Source organism: Staurois parvus, unplaced genomic scaffold, assembly GCF_062004578.1.
Source record: "Staurois parvus isolate SC_StPar_1 unplaced genomic scaffold, SC_StPar_1.0 ptg000410l, whole genome shotgun sequence".
Taxonomy (NCBI): domain Eukaryota; kingdom Metazoa; phylum Chordata; class Amphibia; order Anura; family Ranidae; genus Staurois; species Staurois parvus.
In genome coordinates, this window is record NW_028318206.1 from 1,396,251 (window position 1) to 1,414,462 (window position 18,212).

Below are 18,212 nucleotides of genomic sequence, written 5' to 3' on the forward strand. Positions count from 1 at the left end.
TGAGAAGTATGGGGCGTGACTACTCTGACTACACCTGTTCCTGGTGGTGACGTTGAAGCTGAGGAGTCAGTACTTCCTTGGAGACTTTCAGTCTTGTTACAGGTAAGAGGGGTTGGGGGGCAAAGGGGTCCATAGATGGGGGAGGACTTGGCTATAGGGTCGTCCCTTTAAACCCAAACACACACACACACAGGTTCTGGGGCTAATTTAATGCAGATAAGGTGCTCCAGTGAGTTTAATTACCACCTTAATCCGCCCCAGAACCTGTGTAATTCATATGTGTTTGGGTTTAAAGGGATGAGGTGGCAACCCTACTTGGCTGCCTTGTGCCCCTCCATGTGCTGAATGCCCTGGCAGAGATCTCACTAGGGTTGCCACCTAATCCCTCTATTGTAGCACAGTGGCGAAATGGTTAGCACTTCCATCTGGCAGTACTAGGGTCATTGGTTCGAATCTCAACCATGGTAACATCTGTCTGGAGTTTGCATGTTGTGCCTGTGTGGGTTTCCTCCGGGTACTCTGGTTTCCTCCCACACTCCAAAGACATGCTGGTAGGTTAATTGGATCCTGTCTAAATTGGCCCTAATATGTGTATGTATGAATGTAAGTTAGGGACCTTAGATTGTACACCCCTTGAGGGTTAGGGACTGATGTGAATGTACAATATATATCTATGTAAAGCGCGTAAATTGACGGTGCTATATAAGTACCTGAAATAAATAAATTGTAGCAAAAAAAAACACAAAATGTGGAAAAAATCCACACCACCATGCATTTCAGCAGATTCTCCATTGAAATCTATTGTAGCAAAAAACTTTGCTTTTAAAAAAAAGTTCCTGACCCTTTCCAAAAAATGCAGCAGCTCAAAAAGGCATATTTTATTTATTTCAGGTACTTATATAGCGCCGTCAATTTACTCCGCGCTTTACATATATATTGTACATTCACATCAGTCCCTAACACCCCGGTCACATCGCGTGAGACTTGGCATGCGATTTGCAAATTGTATGCCGAATCGCACCCTATTGTCCGCAATGAGAGCGGTCATATCGGTGCGGTTCCGACTTGGTTGGAGCCGCACCGATTTCTAAAGTGTCAGTCGCACTATTTCAGTCATGGGACATGCCGATTTCAGGTGTGATTTGCAAGACATCCGACACAGATGTCTATGCAAATCGCACCAAAAGTAGTGCATGTACCACTTTAGAAATCGGTGCGGTTCTGACTTGGTTGGAGCCGCACCGATTTGACCGCTCTCATTGCGGACAATAGGGTGCGACTCAGCATACGATTTGCAAATCACGTTCCAAGTCGCACCCGATGTGACTGGGGTGTTAGGGACTGATGTGAATGTACAATACATATGTAAAGTGCTTAGTAAATTGATGGCACTATATAAGTACCTGAAATAAATACTTTTGGTGCGATTTGCATAGACATCTGTGTCAGATGTCTTGCAAATCGCACCTGAAATTGGCATCTCACCCGACTTTGATATTGTGCGACTTCACTGTAAGTCGCACGATTTCAAAGTCGGGCTTGATGTGACCAGGCTGTAATAGGGTTCCCACCTCATCCCTCTATTGTAGCAAAAAAAAAACGCTGTACTTTGCTTTTAAAAAAGTCCCGACCCTTTCCAAAAAATGCAGCAGCTCAAAAAAGCATATTTTATTTATTTCAGGCTGAAAAAAGCACAGGCTATGACTCTGGCTAAAGATGGCCATGCAGTTTTTTTTTTTTTTTTTGTTTTTTTTTATTCCAAAAAATAACAGACTCCTCCATCCACAAAAACTGGGTGGATGGAGGAATTCCACCCTGCTGGGTGGGACGTTGTATTCTGACAGTGGAACCCATTGCTGGCAGAATACACTGATCAGCAGCTGCAGTTATACACGGCTTGACTGCAGCTGCTGATCAAGAAAACATTTCCTGTGTCGTTCTGTGCACGGCGCCCTCCCGAATCCTGTGTCGTTCTGTGCACGGCGCCCTCCCCGAATCCTGCGTCTCCCTGTGCGCGGCGCCCTCCCCGAATCCTGCGTCGTTCTGTGCGCGGCGCCCTCCCCGAATCCTGCGTCGTTCTGTGCGCGGCGCCCTCCCCGAATCCTGCGTCACCCTGTGCGCGGCGCCCTCCCGAATCCTGCGTCGCCCTGTGCGCGGCGCCCTCCCGAATCCTGCGTCGCCCTGTGCGCGGCGCCCTCCCGAATCCTGCGTCGCCCTGTGCGCGGCGCCCTCCCGAATCCTGCGTCGCCCTGTGCGCGGCGCCCTCCCGAATCCTGCGTCGCCCTGTGCGCGGCGCCCTCCCGAATCCTGCGTCGCCCTGTGCGCGGCGCCCTCCCGAATCCTGCGTCGCCCTGTGCGCGGCGCCCTCCCGAATCCTGCGTCGCCCTGTGCGCGGCGCCCTCCCGAATCCTGCGTCTCCCTGTGCGCGGCGCCCTTCCCGAATCCTGCGTCGTTCTGTGCGCGGCGCCCTCCCCGAATCCTGCGTCGTTCTGTGCGCGGCGCCCTCCCCGAATCCTGCGTCGTTCTGTGCGCGGCGCCCTCCCCGAATCCTGCGTCGTTCTGTGCGCGGCGCCCTCCCCGAATCCTGCGTCGCCCTGTGCGCGGCGCCCTCCCGAATCCTGCGTCGCCCTGTGCGCGGCGCCCTCCCGAATCCTGCGTCGCCCTGTGCGCGGCGCCCTCCCGAATCCTGCGTCGCCCTGTGCGCGGCGCCCTCCCGAATCCTGCGTCTCCCTGTGCGCGGCGCCCTCCCGAATCCTGCGTCTCCCTGTGCGTGGCGCCCTCCCGAATCCTGCGTCTCCCTGTGCGCGGCGCCCTCCCGAATCCTGCGTCTTTCTGTGAGGGGCGCCTTCCCGAATCCTGCGTCGCCCTGTGCGCGGCGCCTCCCGAATCCTGCGTCGTTCTGTGAGGGGCGCCCTACCGAATCCTGCGTCGTCCTGTGCGTGACTCCCTCCCGAATCCTGCGTCGTTCTGTGAGGGGCGCCCTCCCGAATCCTACCACACTTTGTGTAACGCACAGTTTGTGTAAAACCATCTGTAATGGAAGCTACGCCTCAGGTCACTTCCTCCCTCACGTGCCCTTCATTCTGAAGTTCAATAGTTGGGATGTGTGTAAATGAGGGACAGTTGGGAGTTATATTGTCACCGAGCACAAGGACCACCAGGTGAATATAAACCAATCAAAGCCTGAAAGGGAAAAAAAACCCGCCAGGCAAGCATTCAGGGACAGCTTTCAAGCATTACTTCAAATTTTGCTCTGTGAGTTTACTGTACTATACAACTATCCACCAAAAACATGGCCGCCGCTGCTCCGTGGAGGCGACGTGATGTCATCTCTAAGCGCCAAACCCGGAAGCAAGCTGCGGAAGGGAGCTGTCAGTAGACATAGGTGTCCGGGGGAGGGCGCTCCCGTCTTGGTAGTCCCGGCAGGTGTCGGAGGTTGGGTGAGGAGGACTGACTTTCTTCTCTGCTGCTTCTTCTACTTTGTATGGCTGAGCTCCTGCAGTGTGCACTGTCTGCTCTCCTCCTCCTCCTGTGTGTGTCCCATGTGTGCTGACCCTGCCTGTGTTCACCATGTACAGGACTCTGAAACGCTCCAGCATCCTGAGGATGGCCCTGGAAGGGGAAGGTGAGGTGGAGAAGGGGGGCCAGGAGCCCTTCCTGGTCCGCGCGGTGAAGATCGCCCTGGTGGTGGCGCTCTATTGGTTTGTCTCCATCACCATGGTCTTCCTCAACAAGTACCTGCTGGACAGCCCGTCCCTGAAGCTGGACGCCCCGCTCTTCGTCACTTTCTACCAGTGTTTGGTCACCGTACTCCTGTGTAAGGCCCTCAGCCTGCTCACCCTGGTCATCCCTTCCCACATGCTGGAGTTCCCCTCCATCCGCTTCGACCCCAAAGTCCTGCGCAGCGTGCTGCCCCTCTCCGTCGTCTTCATCGGGATGATCACCTTCAACAACCTGTGCCTCAAGCACCTCGGCGTGGCCTTCTACACGGTGGGCCGCTGCCTCAGTACCGTCTTCAACGTCCTGCTGTCCTACATCCTGCTGAAACAGACCACCTCCTTCTACGCCCTGCTGTCCTGCGGGGTCATCCTAGGTAAGGCTTGCCGCAAGAGCTCACGCTTCTTGTATGCTGTATAGATCAAAGGGTATCTAAAGATTACATTTTTAGGGGTTAGAGCCCCCTTTTGGGGTTTTCTTTTAATTTAGGTCTTTGTCAGTGCTAGGTGTCCTTATGAGATTTGGAACTTTGTCCTGATGACCATTGCTGCCAGGAAACTCTGGCCCGGGTAGGGGGGCCATTGCCGAAAGGACACTCTGCCCCGGGGCCCCAGTGAGGTTCATGGGGGGGGCATTGCTGACGGGACTCTCTACCCCGGGGGATTGTTCTTACAGTGAGGGTTTCCCCTTGTTTTGGGGGAAATTCTTTTTCACTTTCTGTTGTGCTTTGAAACAGGAAGTGATAGAAAATCTTCCTAAAGAGATACAGGAAAATATTCTACCCCGGGGGGGCCATTGCCAACGGAATACTCTGCCCTGGACTCTCTGCCGCGGGGGAAGGGGGCCATTGCCAATGGGACACTCTGCCCTGGACACTCCGCCCCGGGGGGAGGGGGCCATTGCCAAGGAGACACTCTGCCCTGGGGGGAGGGGGCCATTGCCAAGGAGACACTCTGCCCTGGGGGGAGGGGGCCATTGCCAAGGAGACACTCTGCCCCGGGGGGAGGGGGCCATTGCCAGCGAGACACTCTGCCCCGGGTGGGACAGCATTGCTGACGGGAAACTCTGCCCTGGACCCTCTGCCCCGGGGGGCCATTGCCGACGAGACACTCTTCCCCAGGGGGAGGGGGCCATTGCCGACGAGACACTCTTCCCCGGGGGGAGGGGGCCATTGCCGACGAGACACTCTGCCCCGGGGGGAGGGGGCCATTGCCGACGAGACACTCTGCCCCGGGGGGAGGGGGCCATTGCCGACGAGACACTCTGCCCCGGGGGGGAGGGGGCCATTGCCGACGAGACACTCTGCCCCGGGGGGAGGGGGCCATTGCCGACGAGACACTCTGCCCCGGGGGGAGGGGGCCATTGCCGACGAGACACTCTGCCCCGGGGGGAGGGGGCCATTGCCGACGAGACACTCTGCCCCGGGGGGAGGGGGCCATTGCCGACGAGACACTCTGCCCCGGGGGGAGCGGGCCATTGCCGACGAGACACTCTGCCCCGGGGGGAGGGGGCCATTGCCGACGAGACACTCTGCCCCGGGGGGAGGGGGCCATTGCCGACGAGACACTCTGCCCCGGGGGGAGGGGGCCATTGCCGACGAGACACTCTGCCCCGGGGGGAGGGGGCCATTGCCGACGAGACACTCTGCCCCGGGGGGAGGGGGCCATTGCCGACGAGACACTCTGCCCCGGGGGACGGGGCCATTGCCGACGAGACACTCTGCCCCTGGGGGGACAGCATTGCTGACGGGACACTCTGCCCTGGACCCTCTGCCCCAGGGGAAGGGGGCCATTGCCAATGAGACACTGCCCCGGGGGGCATTGCCGACGGGACACTCTGCCCCGGGGGAGCATTGCCGATGGGACAGTGGGCCCCGGGGGGGGGTTCATGGTCATTTATGTCCAACTTTTTTGAGATTTCACTGTAACAGAAGTCTTCCAACAGGGACACTTTTCCACTGATTGTTCTTACAGTGAGGGTTCCCCCTCGTTTGGGGAAAATTGCTTCTCACTTTCTGTTGTGCTTTGAAACCGGAAGCGATGGAAAATCTTCCTAAAGAGATACAGGAAGCGAAAAAAAAAACAACCCACACACAAGATGTTTTAAAAACTAAAAAGACTATGTGTGTGTGTTTAGGAGATGGAAAATGTTAGATATAGATATATGCTGCCTGTTTTCCTGCTGTGAAGATTTACCCTCTGTATTGTGCTGGTGACCATAGTCACTGAGATAGTTGGTGTCCCCATTTGAACCATCAAATGGGGACACCTGTTGTAAGATGGGGGTTTTCCCTCATTTCCTGTTGTTTTTCTGGCACAGGAAGTGAAGGGATATCTTTCAGTTGGACATGGCAACAAAGAAAAACCTGACTGGCTCTGAAGTATATGTAAAGCTAAGACCTTTTCTCTGAATATTTTTTTTAATTTTTCATTTTTATGCTGTGTCCAATTTGAGATTTTCCTTTCACTTCCAGTGACTTGGCAGGAAGTGTGGGGAAATTGCATCAAGTGTTCCCATTGGAAGATTTATTATCTAGTCATATGACACTGACAACTATAAACAACTTTCACTGGGACTGTGAATATCCCCCACGGGAACACAGCAGTAAAAACCTGTTTGGTTTTTTTTTGTTGTTTTTTTTAACCCTCTCTATTCAAAAATGTAAAAACAGGTTTTGGCTTCAGATATCCTTCACAGGTGTGTTCCAGTCTCAGTTACCAGTGAATCCTCGAAATGCATACAGGGGACACAGTCTAGCTGCTTAGGCCTTCTGGTTTTCATCCATGCTTAGCTGTAGTGCACAAGGACAGCTCTGCAGATTTTAAAGCTTCTCATTCTGTGTACCTACTGACCTGTCTATGATATGCAGGTTGTACAGCATTCATTCAGTACCTTGCCTGTACTCCGTCAGTAGTTCAAGCAGAAGAAAACTTCATTGGTGGGGTGCTCTGTTGTTATTGATGGTTTCAGTCACCTGTCATCGCACCCGCAACCCCACTCCCCCATTGCTATCTCCATTGCTGATTTCTGCACATCCTGCAGTGTTCCTAAACTGTCGGTTTGTAGGGGTGTGTGTGTGGGGGGGGGGGGGAAGAGGTCATCACCATTTTGATGGAATGCTAAAGTCAGCCATTCACAAGTCGAATTCTGAAAGAATTTTCTTTCGGAAAGCTTTTCTAAGAATTTTTGTTCGAATTTTGCACCATTAGTGGGCCACAGAAACGGCCTATTTTCATGTGACCATTGAATTTGAGTGATCGGACAAGTTGGAAATTTTTTTAAAAAACGAAGAAATTTTGAATCAATGATGGGAGAATCGTGCAAGAAATATAAATGAAAAAGAAATAAGCCTGAGTTGTGACCTGGAAAGAAAAGAAAATTCTTGGCCACAAAAATTCTTTTCTGTAGCAACATGAGGTGACATTGAAGTCTTGGCAGGTTGATTTTCGAAATCAGTGGTGGCACCATCGGATTACAAACGCACGAAAAATACGATTTTCTAAAGAAAATTTGTTCTGAATTTGACCCATGTATAGCCTGCATAACACGTATGCCAGCTTTTTATCTTTCTATTGTTGCATATTTTTCCTCACTTCCTGTTTTGGGAAAGGTTGTCTTCAGAAGAGAAAATGAGGGGAAATTTCTCTGACCCCTGTAAAGCCGTAAAATCTGACGGGTTCTATAGCCTTTCAATATTTTATTCAAAACTTTTTATGAAGCATTTTGGATGTAGATGCACTTTATCCACTTAAGGAAGCAGCCCATTTACACCCCTTCATTTCCAGGACAGTTTTCAGTGTTGTGATGGTTTGGTTAACAATTACTCCTTTGTCCAGTAGGTTACAAGATCATTTTTTGAGACGGGTAGAGCTTTCTTTTTTCTTTTTTGTTCTATAGAAAGGAATACAGTCTTGCAGGCAGGACATTTGGTACACTTTCACAAAATGCACAAAAACCAGCTGATCTACTGGAAGTCTACGGCAAAGCACAGGGAAATCGCAGTGTGAAAGGAGCCTTATAAATGCCAGGACAGTAATAAAAACCCCAGAAATAAGTCCTTTTTGGAAAGTAGACTCCCTAAGGTGACTTCATTTTTGTCCCAATTTTTGGGAAATGAAGAAACATGCTGCTATTGGGGATGGTTAAAAACAGACATTCACCTTTTTTAAAAAACAAACCTACACAGGATTTGCTCACCCACCACCCCCAACCCCTGCATGTGTACAGGTGTGCCAAAGGGCTTCAAGTCCCATGAGCCCCATGGCACAGCTCTATATGTATTGATTTCGCCAGTCACCTGGGCATGTGTGGGGTTTCCTGCATATGCGCAAAGATGGCGATCAGGGAAATCGCAAAACCTTGGCTGTCTTTGTGAATGCTCAAAAGTGCCGTCGGATCCTGCCAGGACCCGAGGGCTGTGCAGAGCCCATCAGCACGTCTGCACATGCTCCTTAATGGTAGCGCCAAAGGGGGGCAGAGCCACCTGATTGGCAGACTGAAGTTCTGCTTTAAATATGGAGCTTGGTCGTGGTGCGTGAGAGACATTTCCATCATAGGGTATATGCGAAGGGAGGAGGCACACAGTGGGAGGAAGAAAATGAAGGAGTTAATACACAGGTTACTAAAGACATGATGGAGATCAGATTTACTGGGGAGGTGAAAGAGTTAAGAAATTATCCCACAATCACCCCCCCCCCCCCATTCTGAATCTTCTGCTGCCTGTTCTCTGGAACTCCGGAGTAATTGTTTATCCATTTGTTTCTCTTGTGGAACAAAGGAGTGATCTCTTAAATGTAAACACCAGTACTGTCTTCATTTGTCATCACTGTGATCCTGTCTACACTGTGCCTGCAAACTGTTCCATCACATGACCACTCGGTTTGCAGCCACTTATCAAGAAAAACCACCTGAGAGAGATTTCTGGAGTGATGTAAAAAATAAACCTCCGCCTCCTTGTGTTTTTGTATTGGTTTTGTTTTTTAACCACTTGCTGACCGCTAACAGTAAATATACTGCGAGTGGGTGGCAAATACAGGCACCATCACATGATCATCCTTCCCCTGGGTTTTGGGCGGTCTCCCCCTGCCGACTCATACTGTGATTGGACACAGCACAAGTTTGGCAGATGACTTCAGTTGACATCAGCTGATCGGATGTATCCAGTCACACACGAAGTTCTGTGAACAGCGATCTGGCTGTTTTCTTCTCCCTGAAAAGCGGAGAGCATAAACAACCAGATGGTAAAGTAAGAGCAGCACAGTTACACAGTTAGGCACACAATTAATCGTTCAATTGCCCTTAGATGTTAACCCCTTCCCAGCCATTGTCATTAGTACAGTGACAATGAACAGTATTTGCTTTGATCAATGTATTAGAGTCGCTATTGATGTCAGTGTATCTCAGAGCTAGCATCAGATTGCCCGCCACACTATCACAGTCCCACTATAAGTTGCTGATCATCTCCATTATTAGGTGTGTGATGGTGTTTTCTTGTTTTTGTTTTTTACCAGACACATGTAGCAGGATACATTTTGGCCTAAATTTTATGAAGAAATTTAGATTTTATTTTTTTTTTGTACATTTTTAAATTATAGTTTGTTTTTTTATCCGTTTTATAACAAAGTAGAAAATATGTATTGGTTTTCTAAAAGTTTTGGTCTTCTTTTTTTTTTTTTTTTTTTTTTTTTTTGTTTTATATAAGAAAAAATAAATAAACCCAGTGGTGATCAAATACCACCAAAAGAAACCTCTTTGTGTGCAAAAATGACATAAATGTAATTTATACATTGGTACAGTGGTGCATGACCACGCAATAACCAGTCAAAGTAGCACAGTGCTCAATGGCAAAAAATGGCTTGGTCATGAAGGGGATAAAACCTTCTGAAGGTCAACTGCACCACCTGCCTGGAGTTTGCATGTTCTGCCTGTGCCTGCGTGGGTTTCCTCCGGGTGCTCTGGTTTCCTTTCACATGCCAAAGACATGTTGGTAGGTGAATTGGCTCCTGTCTAAATTGTCCCTAGTATGTGTATGTATGAATGTGAGTTAGGGACCTTAGATTGTACACCCCTTGAGGGTTAGGGACTGATGTGAATGTACAATATATATGTAAAGCGCTGCGTAAATTGATGGCGTTATATAAGTACCTGAAATAAGTAAATAAGTGGTTAATGGCGGTAAGGAGGTTATTTAAAAATAAAATGATTTTGATTGCCTTAACACAGTTTCATTGTTTCCAGTTTGTATTCGCATTTTGGTGATTGGATTTGATATGTTTTTGATCTCCTTCTTGCCTCCGCAGGTGGCTTTTGGCTCGGCATAGATCAAGAGGGTGCAGAAGGCACCTTGTCCTGGGCTGGAATATTTTATGGTGTCCTGGCCAGTGTGTGCGTTTCCTTGAACGCCATTTACACCAAAAAGGTACTTCCTGCTGTTGACGGCAGCATCTGGCGTCTGACCTTCTACAACAACGTCAATGCTTGCGCCCTTTTCTTGCCCCTCTTGCTGGTGTTTGGAGAGGTCGGCACCCTCATTGCGTTTGACAAGCTCAACTCTTTGCACTTTTGGGGTATGATGACTCTGGGGGGGATTTTCGGCTTTGCTATAGGGTATGTTACAGGACTACAGATTAAATTCACCAGCCCCCTGACTCACAACATCTCAGGAACGGCAAAGGCTTGCGCTCAGACTGTGCTGGCCGTCTTTTACTACCAGCAGGTGAAGAGTGTGTTGTGGTGGACCAGTAATCTCATGGTACTTGGAGGCTCTTTCTCCTACACATGGGTGAAAGGTATGGAGATGAGGAAGACACAAGATCAGTCTGAGCAGACTAATAGTACTGAGGAGAAAAACTCCACTGGGGTTTAATAGTTCATCATTCAGACTGAATATGCAACGATTGGATATCCGCCTAGTGAGCATCAAATGTGAAAATTGTGCAGCCATCTATGGGCGGCTGGGAAGCTGTCATTCTGTACTGCTTCAGGCACCCAATAGCCTGCCGATATGTGACATTTACTTAACCTTTGCAATGAGTTCATATTTAAAGGGTCAATTCTCCAGTCTGATCATGCAGTATTGAGTGCACTCAGCTGGGTTGAAAATCCTGCCATTTACATACCTCTTAGGGTTGCGGCAGCTTGGGTCCATTCACACCATATTACGTGTTATAACTTGTGTTACCCTGCTTTGCCATTATGCATTGCATTTGTATGGTTAGCTGTAATACATTCCTACTTGTATTCCTACATGTACAGTTTAGGGCAAAACAATGCAAAAGCTCTGTGTTGTTTAAAAAAATATAGTGCAGGACCTATTATTATATATTTTTTTTTTTTTTTTAATACCTTACTTGGTGCACCTCCACACGCGAAAATACTTGCATCAAAGCAAATACTATATGGTGTGAATGAGCCCTGAGGTATCCTCCCCAGTTTCCAGCTCCATCCATCCAGTGTTCCCAATAGAAGGTTGTCACTCTCTGGTTTCTTGATCCTCTACTTAAAGTGTACCTGTTTGTTTGGTTTTTTTTGTATGTATAACCCCGTTATGCCCCAGCAACGTAAAAAGAAATGCTGATTTGCAGGTGTGAAAGTGACAACATGTTTTGCTTTGAAAGCAGAAGTGATATAACATTCTTTTGCCTCCGCTGTGTGATGAGACACTTGGCTAACATGTGGGAAGCCTCACTTTCGTCGTTCACTGCTAGTAATCTGGAGTCATGTTAGATCTTTCTGAGCTTCAAAGAGGGCAAATTGTTGGTGCTGCTTAGCTGGTGCCTCTGTGACTGACGTTGCCAATTTATTTGCTGTGTCAGGAGGTACAGTATCAAAGGTTATGACGGCATATACAGTTTCCAGGAAAACGGCGTCTGATAACCATTAGTATGGTCAACTGACCGAAAGGACATTGCATGGGATTGTGATCGAGAAAAAGAAAACAACTGTTGCAAAAGTGACTGCAGAGCTCAATCTCAGTATTCACTGGACTGAGATTGAGCTCTGCAGTCACTTTTGCAACAGTTGTTGTTTTCTTTTTCTCGATCACAGTCCTGCGCAATGTCCTTTTCTCTTTCGGGCAGTTGACCATGTTGACCAGGGTGATGTTTAATAGACGGTTTTCCCAGAAACTGTATTGGTAGTCTTAAACTGTATATTATTGACCTTTTTGATACTGTACCTCACATGACGCCAAAAAAATGGCAACTTCATTCACAGAGGCACCAGCTAAGCGGCACCAACAATCTGCCCTCTTTGCAGCTCAGTAAGCTCTGACATGACTGTATTAACAGCAGTGCACGCAGTGAATGAGGAAAGTGAGCCTTCCCACCTGTTAGCTAGGTGTCTCATCTCACAGCGGAAGCAAAAGAATGTTACATCACTTCCGCTTTCAATGCAAAACATGTCATCACTTTCACACCTGCATCTCTTGTAGTGCTTCTATTTTTTTTTGTCTAACCCCTGTATATGTGTGGTGGCAAAAATCTGGGATTTAACGCCCAAACGTCTCACATGTGCTGCTGAGCAAGCATCATTTATGTGTTGAGAGCGCACTCCCAGCACAAAGACCAGCTCTCCGTCCCAAGGAAACATCGGTAGCTGGCGGGACTGGCTTCTGATCAAGAGACCACTGTGACAGCCAATCCCAGTCGTCACATGGTCGCTGATCTTTCTCGCCCCCCTAGATGTTAAGACCTTTTAAAGGAGACGCCAGGGTGGGCAGGAAGGGGTTAAAGCTTGCACCGGTTTTCTTTTTTTTTTTTTTTTTTTTTTTTTTTAGCTGTCTGTATCCCACTGCGGAGCGTTTTTCTCTGACAGGTTCTCAGCAGAACAGGTGTTGCAGTAGAAGATTTCGCCTCATCTGTGTTACGGTGACAACTGTTGGATTTTTCATTACTTCTGGTTCTCTGACAGTAGTCACCCATACAAATAGAGAGGGTGACTCTCCCCAGTGGTGACACAGACTGTTGTAAAACCTAACAGGAGTTCTAATCTTTCAAACTTCTACTGAGGGACACAGCAAGTCTTTAACCTTCAGGTTATACTGCTGCTTACAGGAGGATTGGACCTTGGAAAACTCTAAAACCCAAAAGTCTGTAGGCCAGCCCCTGATACCCTGTCCTACTACCAGTGTGCCTCCGTTTTGCTAGTATCCTAAGAGGATGGATATCTTCTCTTCAGCTTTGCTGTGTGGAAGATGAACTTATTTTAGCTAGCACCCTTTTTCTTGCTACTTTTCAAGATTTTTATTTAATCAAGACTCTTCTCTATGGCACTGCTAGAGCTTGTCTCCTCCATTGCAGCCATTCAGCATGGCCGTCCTCAGCCTGGATTTTGAAGTGCCGCATCTGACCCCCCACAAGAATGGACGTTGTGGGTATAGCCTGAAAGTTACCTTTGGGAACTGGGTTTGGTGTAGGGTGCTATCCAGACTTCTATCTGATGAAAGTTAGCTGGTTGAGGTCCGGAGGCACTGGCATTGCTTCAGCGTTTGCCTTGTTTCTGAAGACTCACTTTATACTTCTGTTGGGCCAAGATGTTATATCCGTTTGGATGGATCCTGAACCTTTTAGACATTCAGTTGCACAACTTCACAGGAGTTGAGCGTATCCATCAATCTGGCAGTAACAGGAGAGGTAGATTGGGTCCTGGACAGTCGGGATTCTTCTGCATAAGATGCTGATGACCTCATCCACATGCAGACTTTCAGTGATGTCTGGGAAGCTGGTGGACCAAGCTTTGTAATGTGACAATGTTCCTGGGAAGGGCATCCTTGACCCGTTACACATGTCTCTTACCTGTGCTACCTGTCACATTTTTGCTTTTCTACATCCAGTACTGGGTCCGGCTTTGTTGGTAGCCCAGGGTACTGGTGACATCACTTTCCAGGTCATGTGATAGTGCTCCAGCCCATGCACTCTCGCAGGGGGAGCAGGTCATGTGCTCCTCAATACCAAAAGCACTGGGTATTCTCAATAGCTGCAGAGGTGCAAGGGGAGCACAGGTAAGGTGAGTAAAAAGAGCATTCACTGGCCCTCGTATAGCCTTACAGGCACAAGGTGACATAGGGGTTGATTTACTAAAGGCAAATAGACTGTGCACTTTGCAGGTGCAGTTGCTCCAGAGCTTAGTAAATGTGGTAAAGCTTCACTTTACAAAATACCCAATCACAAGCAAAGAAAAAACAAAAACAGCATTTTTGCTTTAACATGATTGTTGAAATCAGCAGAGCTTCCCCTCATGTACTAAATTCTGGAGCAACCGCACTTCCAATGTGCACAGTGTGAAGCCATTGTTAAACTCCATTGTCTCCTTTGAAGTGTTACCAAACCCACAACCGTAAAATCAGTCTGTATATGCAGTAAAGCATGCTTGTTATACTCACTGTGGAACCTAAGGGGCTAATCCTCTGCATTGTGTAAAAAGGCTGTGTGATCCTGTCTTCTCTGATCCTCCCCTTTACTGTCCCTGATCCATCTGCTGATAGTACACCACTCTAGGAGACACTCTGCACATGCTCAGTTTGGTGTGTTGCTAGAGAGGTGGGTTTTTTTTTCCCTGTTGGATGGGGGGGGGTGCATGTGATCAGCACTGTCCAGACAGAGGGCCAGGGGTCATGCAGCCTCATAGGACAGTCAGAGGAGAATGAAATCTACAAGATAAACCATTGCTCGGCTTAACACTGATTGAAGTCACAAGACTGCCATATACTTTTGATGAGAAAAGGTATTTAGCAGTTTAGATTTACTAAAATAATTGCATTTCCATGTTGTGTGAACTGTGGGAAACCAAATATAGTGAATGCGGGGTCCGGGGAGAGCGGATATAGTGAATGCGGGGTCCGGGGAGAGCGGATATAGTGAATGCAGGGTCCTGGGAGAGCGGATATAGTGAATGCAGGGTCCGGGGAGAGCGGATATAGTGAATGCAGGGTCCGGGGAGAGCGGATATAGTGAATGCGGGGTCCGGGGAGAGCGGATATAGTGAATGCGGGGTCCGGGGAGAGCGGATATAGTGAATGCGGGGTCCGGGGAGAGCGGATATAGTGAATGCGGGGTCCTGTGAGAGCGGATATAGTGAATGCGGGGTCCGGGGAGAGCGGATATAGTGAATGCGGGGTCCGGTGAGAGCGGATATAGTGAATGCGGGGTCCGGTGAGAGCGGATATAGTGAATGCGGGGTCCTGGGAGAGCGGATATAGTGAATGCGGGGTCCTGGGAGAGCGGATATAGTGAATGCGGGGTCCGGGGAGAGCGGATATAGTGAATGCGGGGTCCGGGGAGAGCGGATATAGTGAATGCGGGGTCCGGGGAGAGCGGATATAGTGAATGCGGGGTCCGGGGAGAGCGGATATAGTGAATGCGGGGTCCGGGGAGAGCGGATATAGTGAATGCGGGGTCCGGTGAGAGCGGATATAGTGAATGCGGGGTCCGGTGAGAGCGGATATAGTGAATGCGGGGTCCTGGGAGAGCGGATATAGTGAATGCGGGGTCCTGGGAGAGCGGATATAGTGAATGCGGGGTCCGGGGAGAGCGGATATAGTGAATGCGGGGTCCGGGGAGAGCGGATATAGTGAATGCAGGGTCCAGGGTTTAGTAACACTTTAAGTTGCAGCGTATGAGGGCATTGCACCAAAAATCGTTGGGAGGCTTCGTGGCCAGGCAGAAAAATTGTTTGCTGGCCATAAGAATGGTCACTCTGAACAAAAACTTTCCTATAGTTTTCAATGGCAGCGCTATTACTGAATACTGAAGCTGAGAGGGCGCTCAGTATTGTAGTTGGCTGCCACTATACATTGAGGTCATTTGGAGTCAGTGCAGTGCCCACCCTCACTACATCAGGGACATGCTCAGGAGAGAGATTAGTCACATGGAGCTCCTAATCTTTTTAAGTCTTCTACATGCGCCTTACTGTTCGTCACGAGAACCCCGTATATGGGATGGTTCTTTCCAAAGAAGGGGATTCTGAGGATTTCTGATATAGGTGTTGTGTTCTGTTACATGCTATGATATGAGATATAAACAATGCTTACTTGTTCTTTTAAGTCATTAAAGCTGAACTTTAAATATATTCCTCAGTGGCTGCAAAAAGTTATAAAAATCCACTGTCTGCAGCAAATGCATCAAATACCCAGATATTACCTTGTAAAGGTAGCAGTGACATGCCTGTGCAGAGAGGAGAGCTGTGGGTGGGGTCCAGCAGACACCACCCACTACACCCTGCCTGCAGAAAAGTACAGGAAGGGTGGAGACCAGACCAGTCACCCTGCACATGGAGAGAGAGCAGCAGTGACAGGTCTTTATTATAGGAAGATGGTGCACAGAGGTGGAATCTCACACTGGATTACAGCTCAGATCTGGAAGAAATACACAAAGCACACCAAGATTCCAGGAAAAATATACATGTCTTGTATTTAGACAATTTTTACCAATCCTGGAAATCAGCCTTATGGCCCCATTCACACTAGAGCTTTGTGATCTCACGCAGAATCACTGCCATTCTGCCTGCAATCCCAAATCGCACTGCAGGAATGACAGAACGCACCATGCATGTTCAGGTGCCACTCGTTTTCAATGACATGAAGGTTTGGTGCGGTTTTGACGCATGTGCAAAGCTTGTCGCCCAAAAAGGAGCAGGAGTTTCTTATGGGCGACAAGCTTCACGCCTTGTGGTTTGCTGTAATGGTCGTGCATCGAAACCACACCATGTTTAGGTGCCATCGAAAATGAATGTCGCCTGAACAAAAATGACAATGTTTTGTCATTATTGCAGGTAGTGGTGCACCGAAATGAAAATTCTGGTGCCGAAACCAATACCGAAAATTCAGAATGCATGTGGCCGAAAACTGAAATGTCTGCATATGTGGGGGTGGGGAGGCTCCTACTTTCATGTATTATTTTTTTTTTAACTTATGATTATATTGCGATCACATAGGGGACCAATGGTCCCCTATATGATAGCATATGAGTGACAGGTCCTCTTTGTAGGGGGTAGGGGATGGGGAGAGGAGCAGTGGAGGTGGCAGGAGAGGAGCAGTGTATACAGTGATTGAGCAGTATATACAGAAAGCCTCCCTCACTGGCTGTCACTATGGGGTTTATTTACTAAAGCTGGAGAGTCCAAAATCAGACTCCCTTCTGCATAGAAACCAATCAGCTTCCAGGTTTCATTGCCAAAGCTTCATTGAACAAGCTGAGGTTAGAAGCTGATTGGTTTCTATGCAGAAGGGAGTCTGATTTTGGACTCTCCAGCTTTAGTAAATAAACCCCTATATGTCAGTGCCGGTTTTTAAATGTAATTACCGACTTTTTTTTTTTTTTTTCTGTTCTTCACTATAGCTCACAGAATTAGCTGTCACTTTCCCCCAGCTAAAAGAAACAAAGTTTCCTTTTAGTTTATTTCCCCCAGTTAAAAGAAACAAAAAGTTTCCTTTTCATTTATTTCCAGAGGAAAAAAAAAGAAACAGTTTCCTTTAGCTCCCGGGAAAGTGGCAGCTAATTCTGTGAGCTATAGCGAAAAAACAAAACAAAAAAAACATGGCAATTGCATTTAAAACCGGCACCAACGTATAGCGACAGCCAGTGAGAGAGCCTCTCCGTATACACTGCTACCTCACTGGCTGTCACTATATGTTGGTGCCGGTTTTAAATGCAATTGCCGTATTTTGTTTGTTTCTTGGTTTGTTTGTTTTTTTGTTTTGTTTTTTCGCTAAAGCTCACAGAATTAGCTGTCACTTTCCCGGGAGCCAAAGGAAACTTTTTTTTTTTTGTTTTTTTTTGTTTTTTTTTCCTCCGGAAATAAATGAAAAGGAAACTTTTTGTTTCTTTTAACTGGGGGAAATAAACTAAAAGGAAACTTTCTTTTAGCTGGGGGGAAAGTGACAGCTAATACAACCGGCACTGACATATAGTGACAGCCAGTCACTGTATACACTGCTCTTCTGCCTTTCTCAGCCCCCCCCTCACATCTGCAGTACACACAGTGCCCTGTATTGGCACCTGTATCACCTAAATTTTTCCTATCGGCAAAATGCCAACAAAGCTACTTTCGGATGATATATTTCGGTGGCCGAAATTTCGGTGCATTCCTAATTGCAGGCAAATTGAGAGTGCGCGCAGAATCGCAGTGATTCTGCCTGAAATCACAAAACCCTGGATGTGAACAGGGCCTCACAGCAATTTTGAAAATAAATATTTTTGTATAGATAACATATGTTACATGTCTTCTGTTACAAATATTGTTTAAAAACAAAAGAACAATGGGAAATGTAGCCAGAAGCAGATGTTCCCATTTGTTCAGACTGCCAATGGGTTGATGTAAATGATTTTTACCGGTTTACATTTCTATTTAATCGGATCGAACTTTAGATTTGAATACAATATTGTTAATACCAGGGGTGGACTGAAAACTCATGGGGCCCCCGGGCAATAGGGGGTCATGGGGCCCCTGTATCCTTGCCCAAACTCAAAAAAAGCCTATGAAAAAGGTACCATGGGCAT

The 18,212-nt window shown here is 47.9% G+C and overlaps 1 protein-coding gene across 1 annotated transcript; it reads left to right on the forward strand.

Moving 5' to 3' along the window:
- The first annotated feature begins 3,433 nt into the window (after positions 1-3,433).
- SLC35C1 (solute carrier family 35 member C1) lies at positions 3,434-11,269 on the forward strand. The gene is made up of 2 exons (XM_089686745.1): positions 3,434-4,093; positions 10,017-11,269. Exons 1-2 carry the CDS (start codon positions 3,571-3,573, stop codon positions 10,580-10,582), a joined length of 1,089 nt encoding a protein of 362 aa, XP_089542871.1. The 5' UTR covers positions 3,434-3,570; the 3' UTR covers positions 10,583-11,269.
- Positions 11,270-18,212: the final 6,943 nt, after the last annotated feature.

Coding starts and splice junctions, on each gene's coding strand:
- SLC35C1 (XM_089686745.1), top strand. CDS start 3,571: ATGTACAGGACTCTGAAACGCTCCAGCATCCTGAGGATGGCCCTGGAA. Junction 4,094..10,016: donor GTCCTGCGGGGTCATCCTAG/GTAAGGCTTGCC, acceptor TTGCCTCCGCAG/GTGGCTTTTGGCTCGGCATA.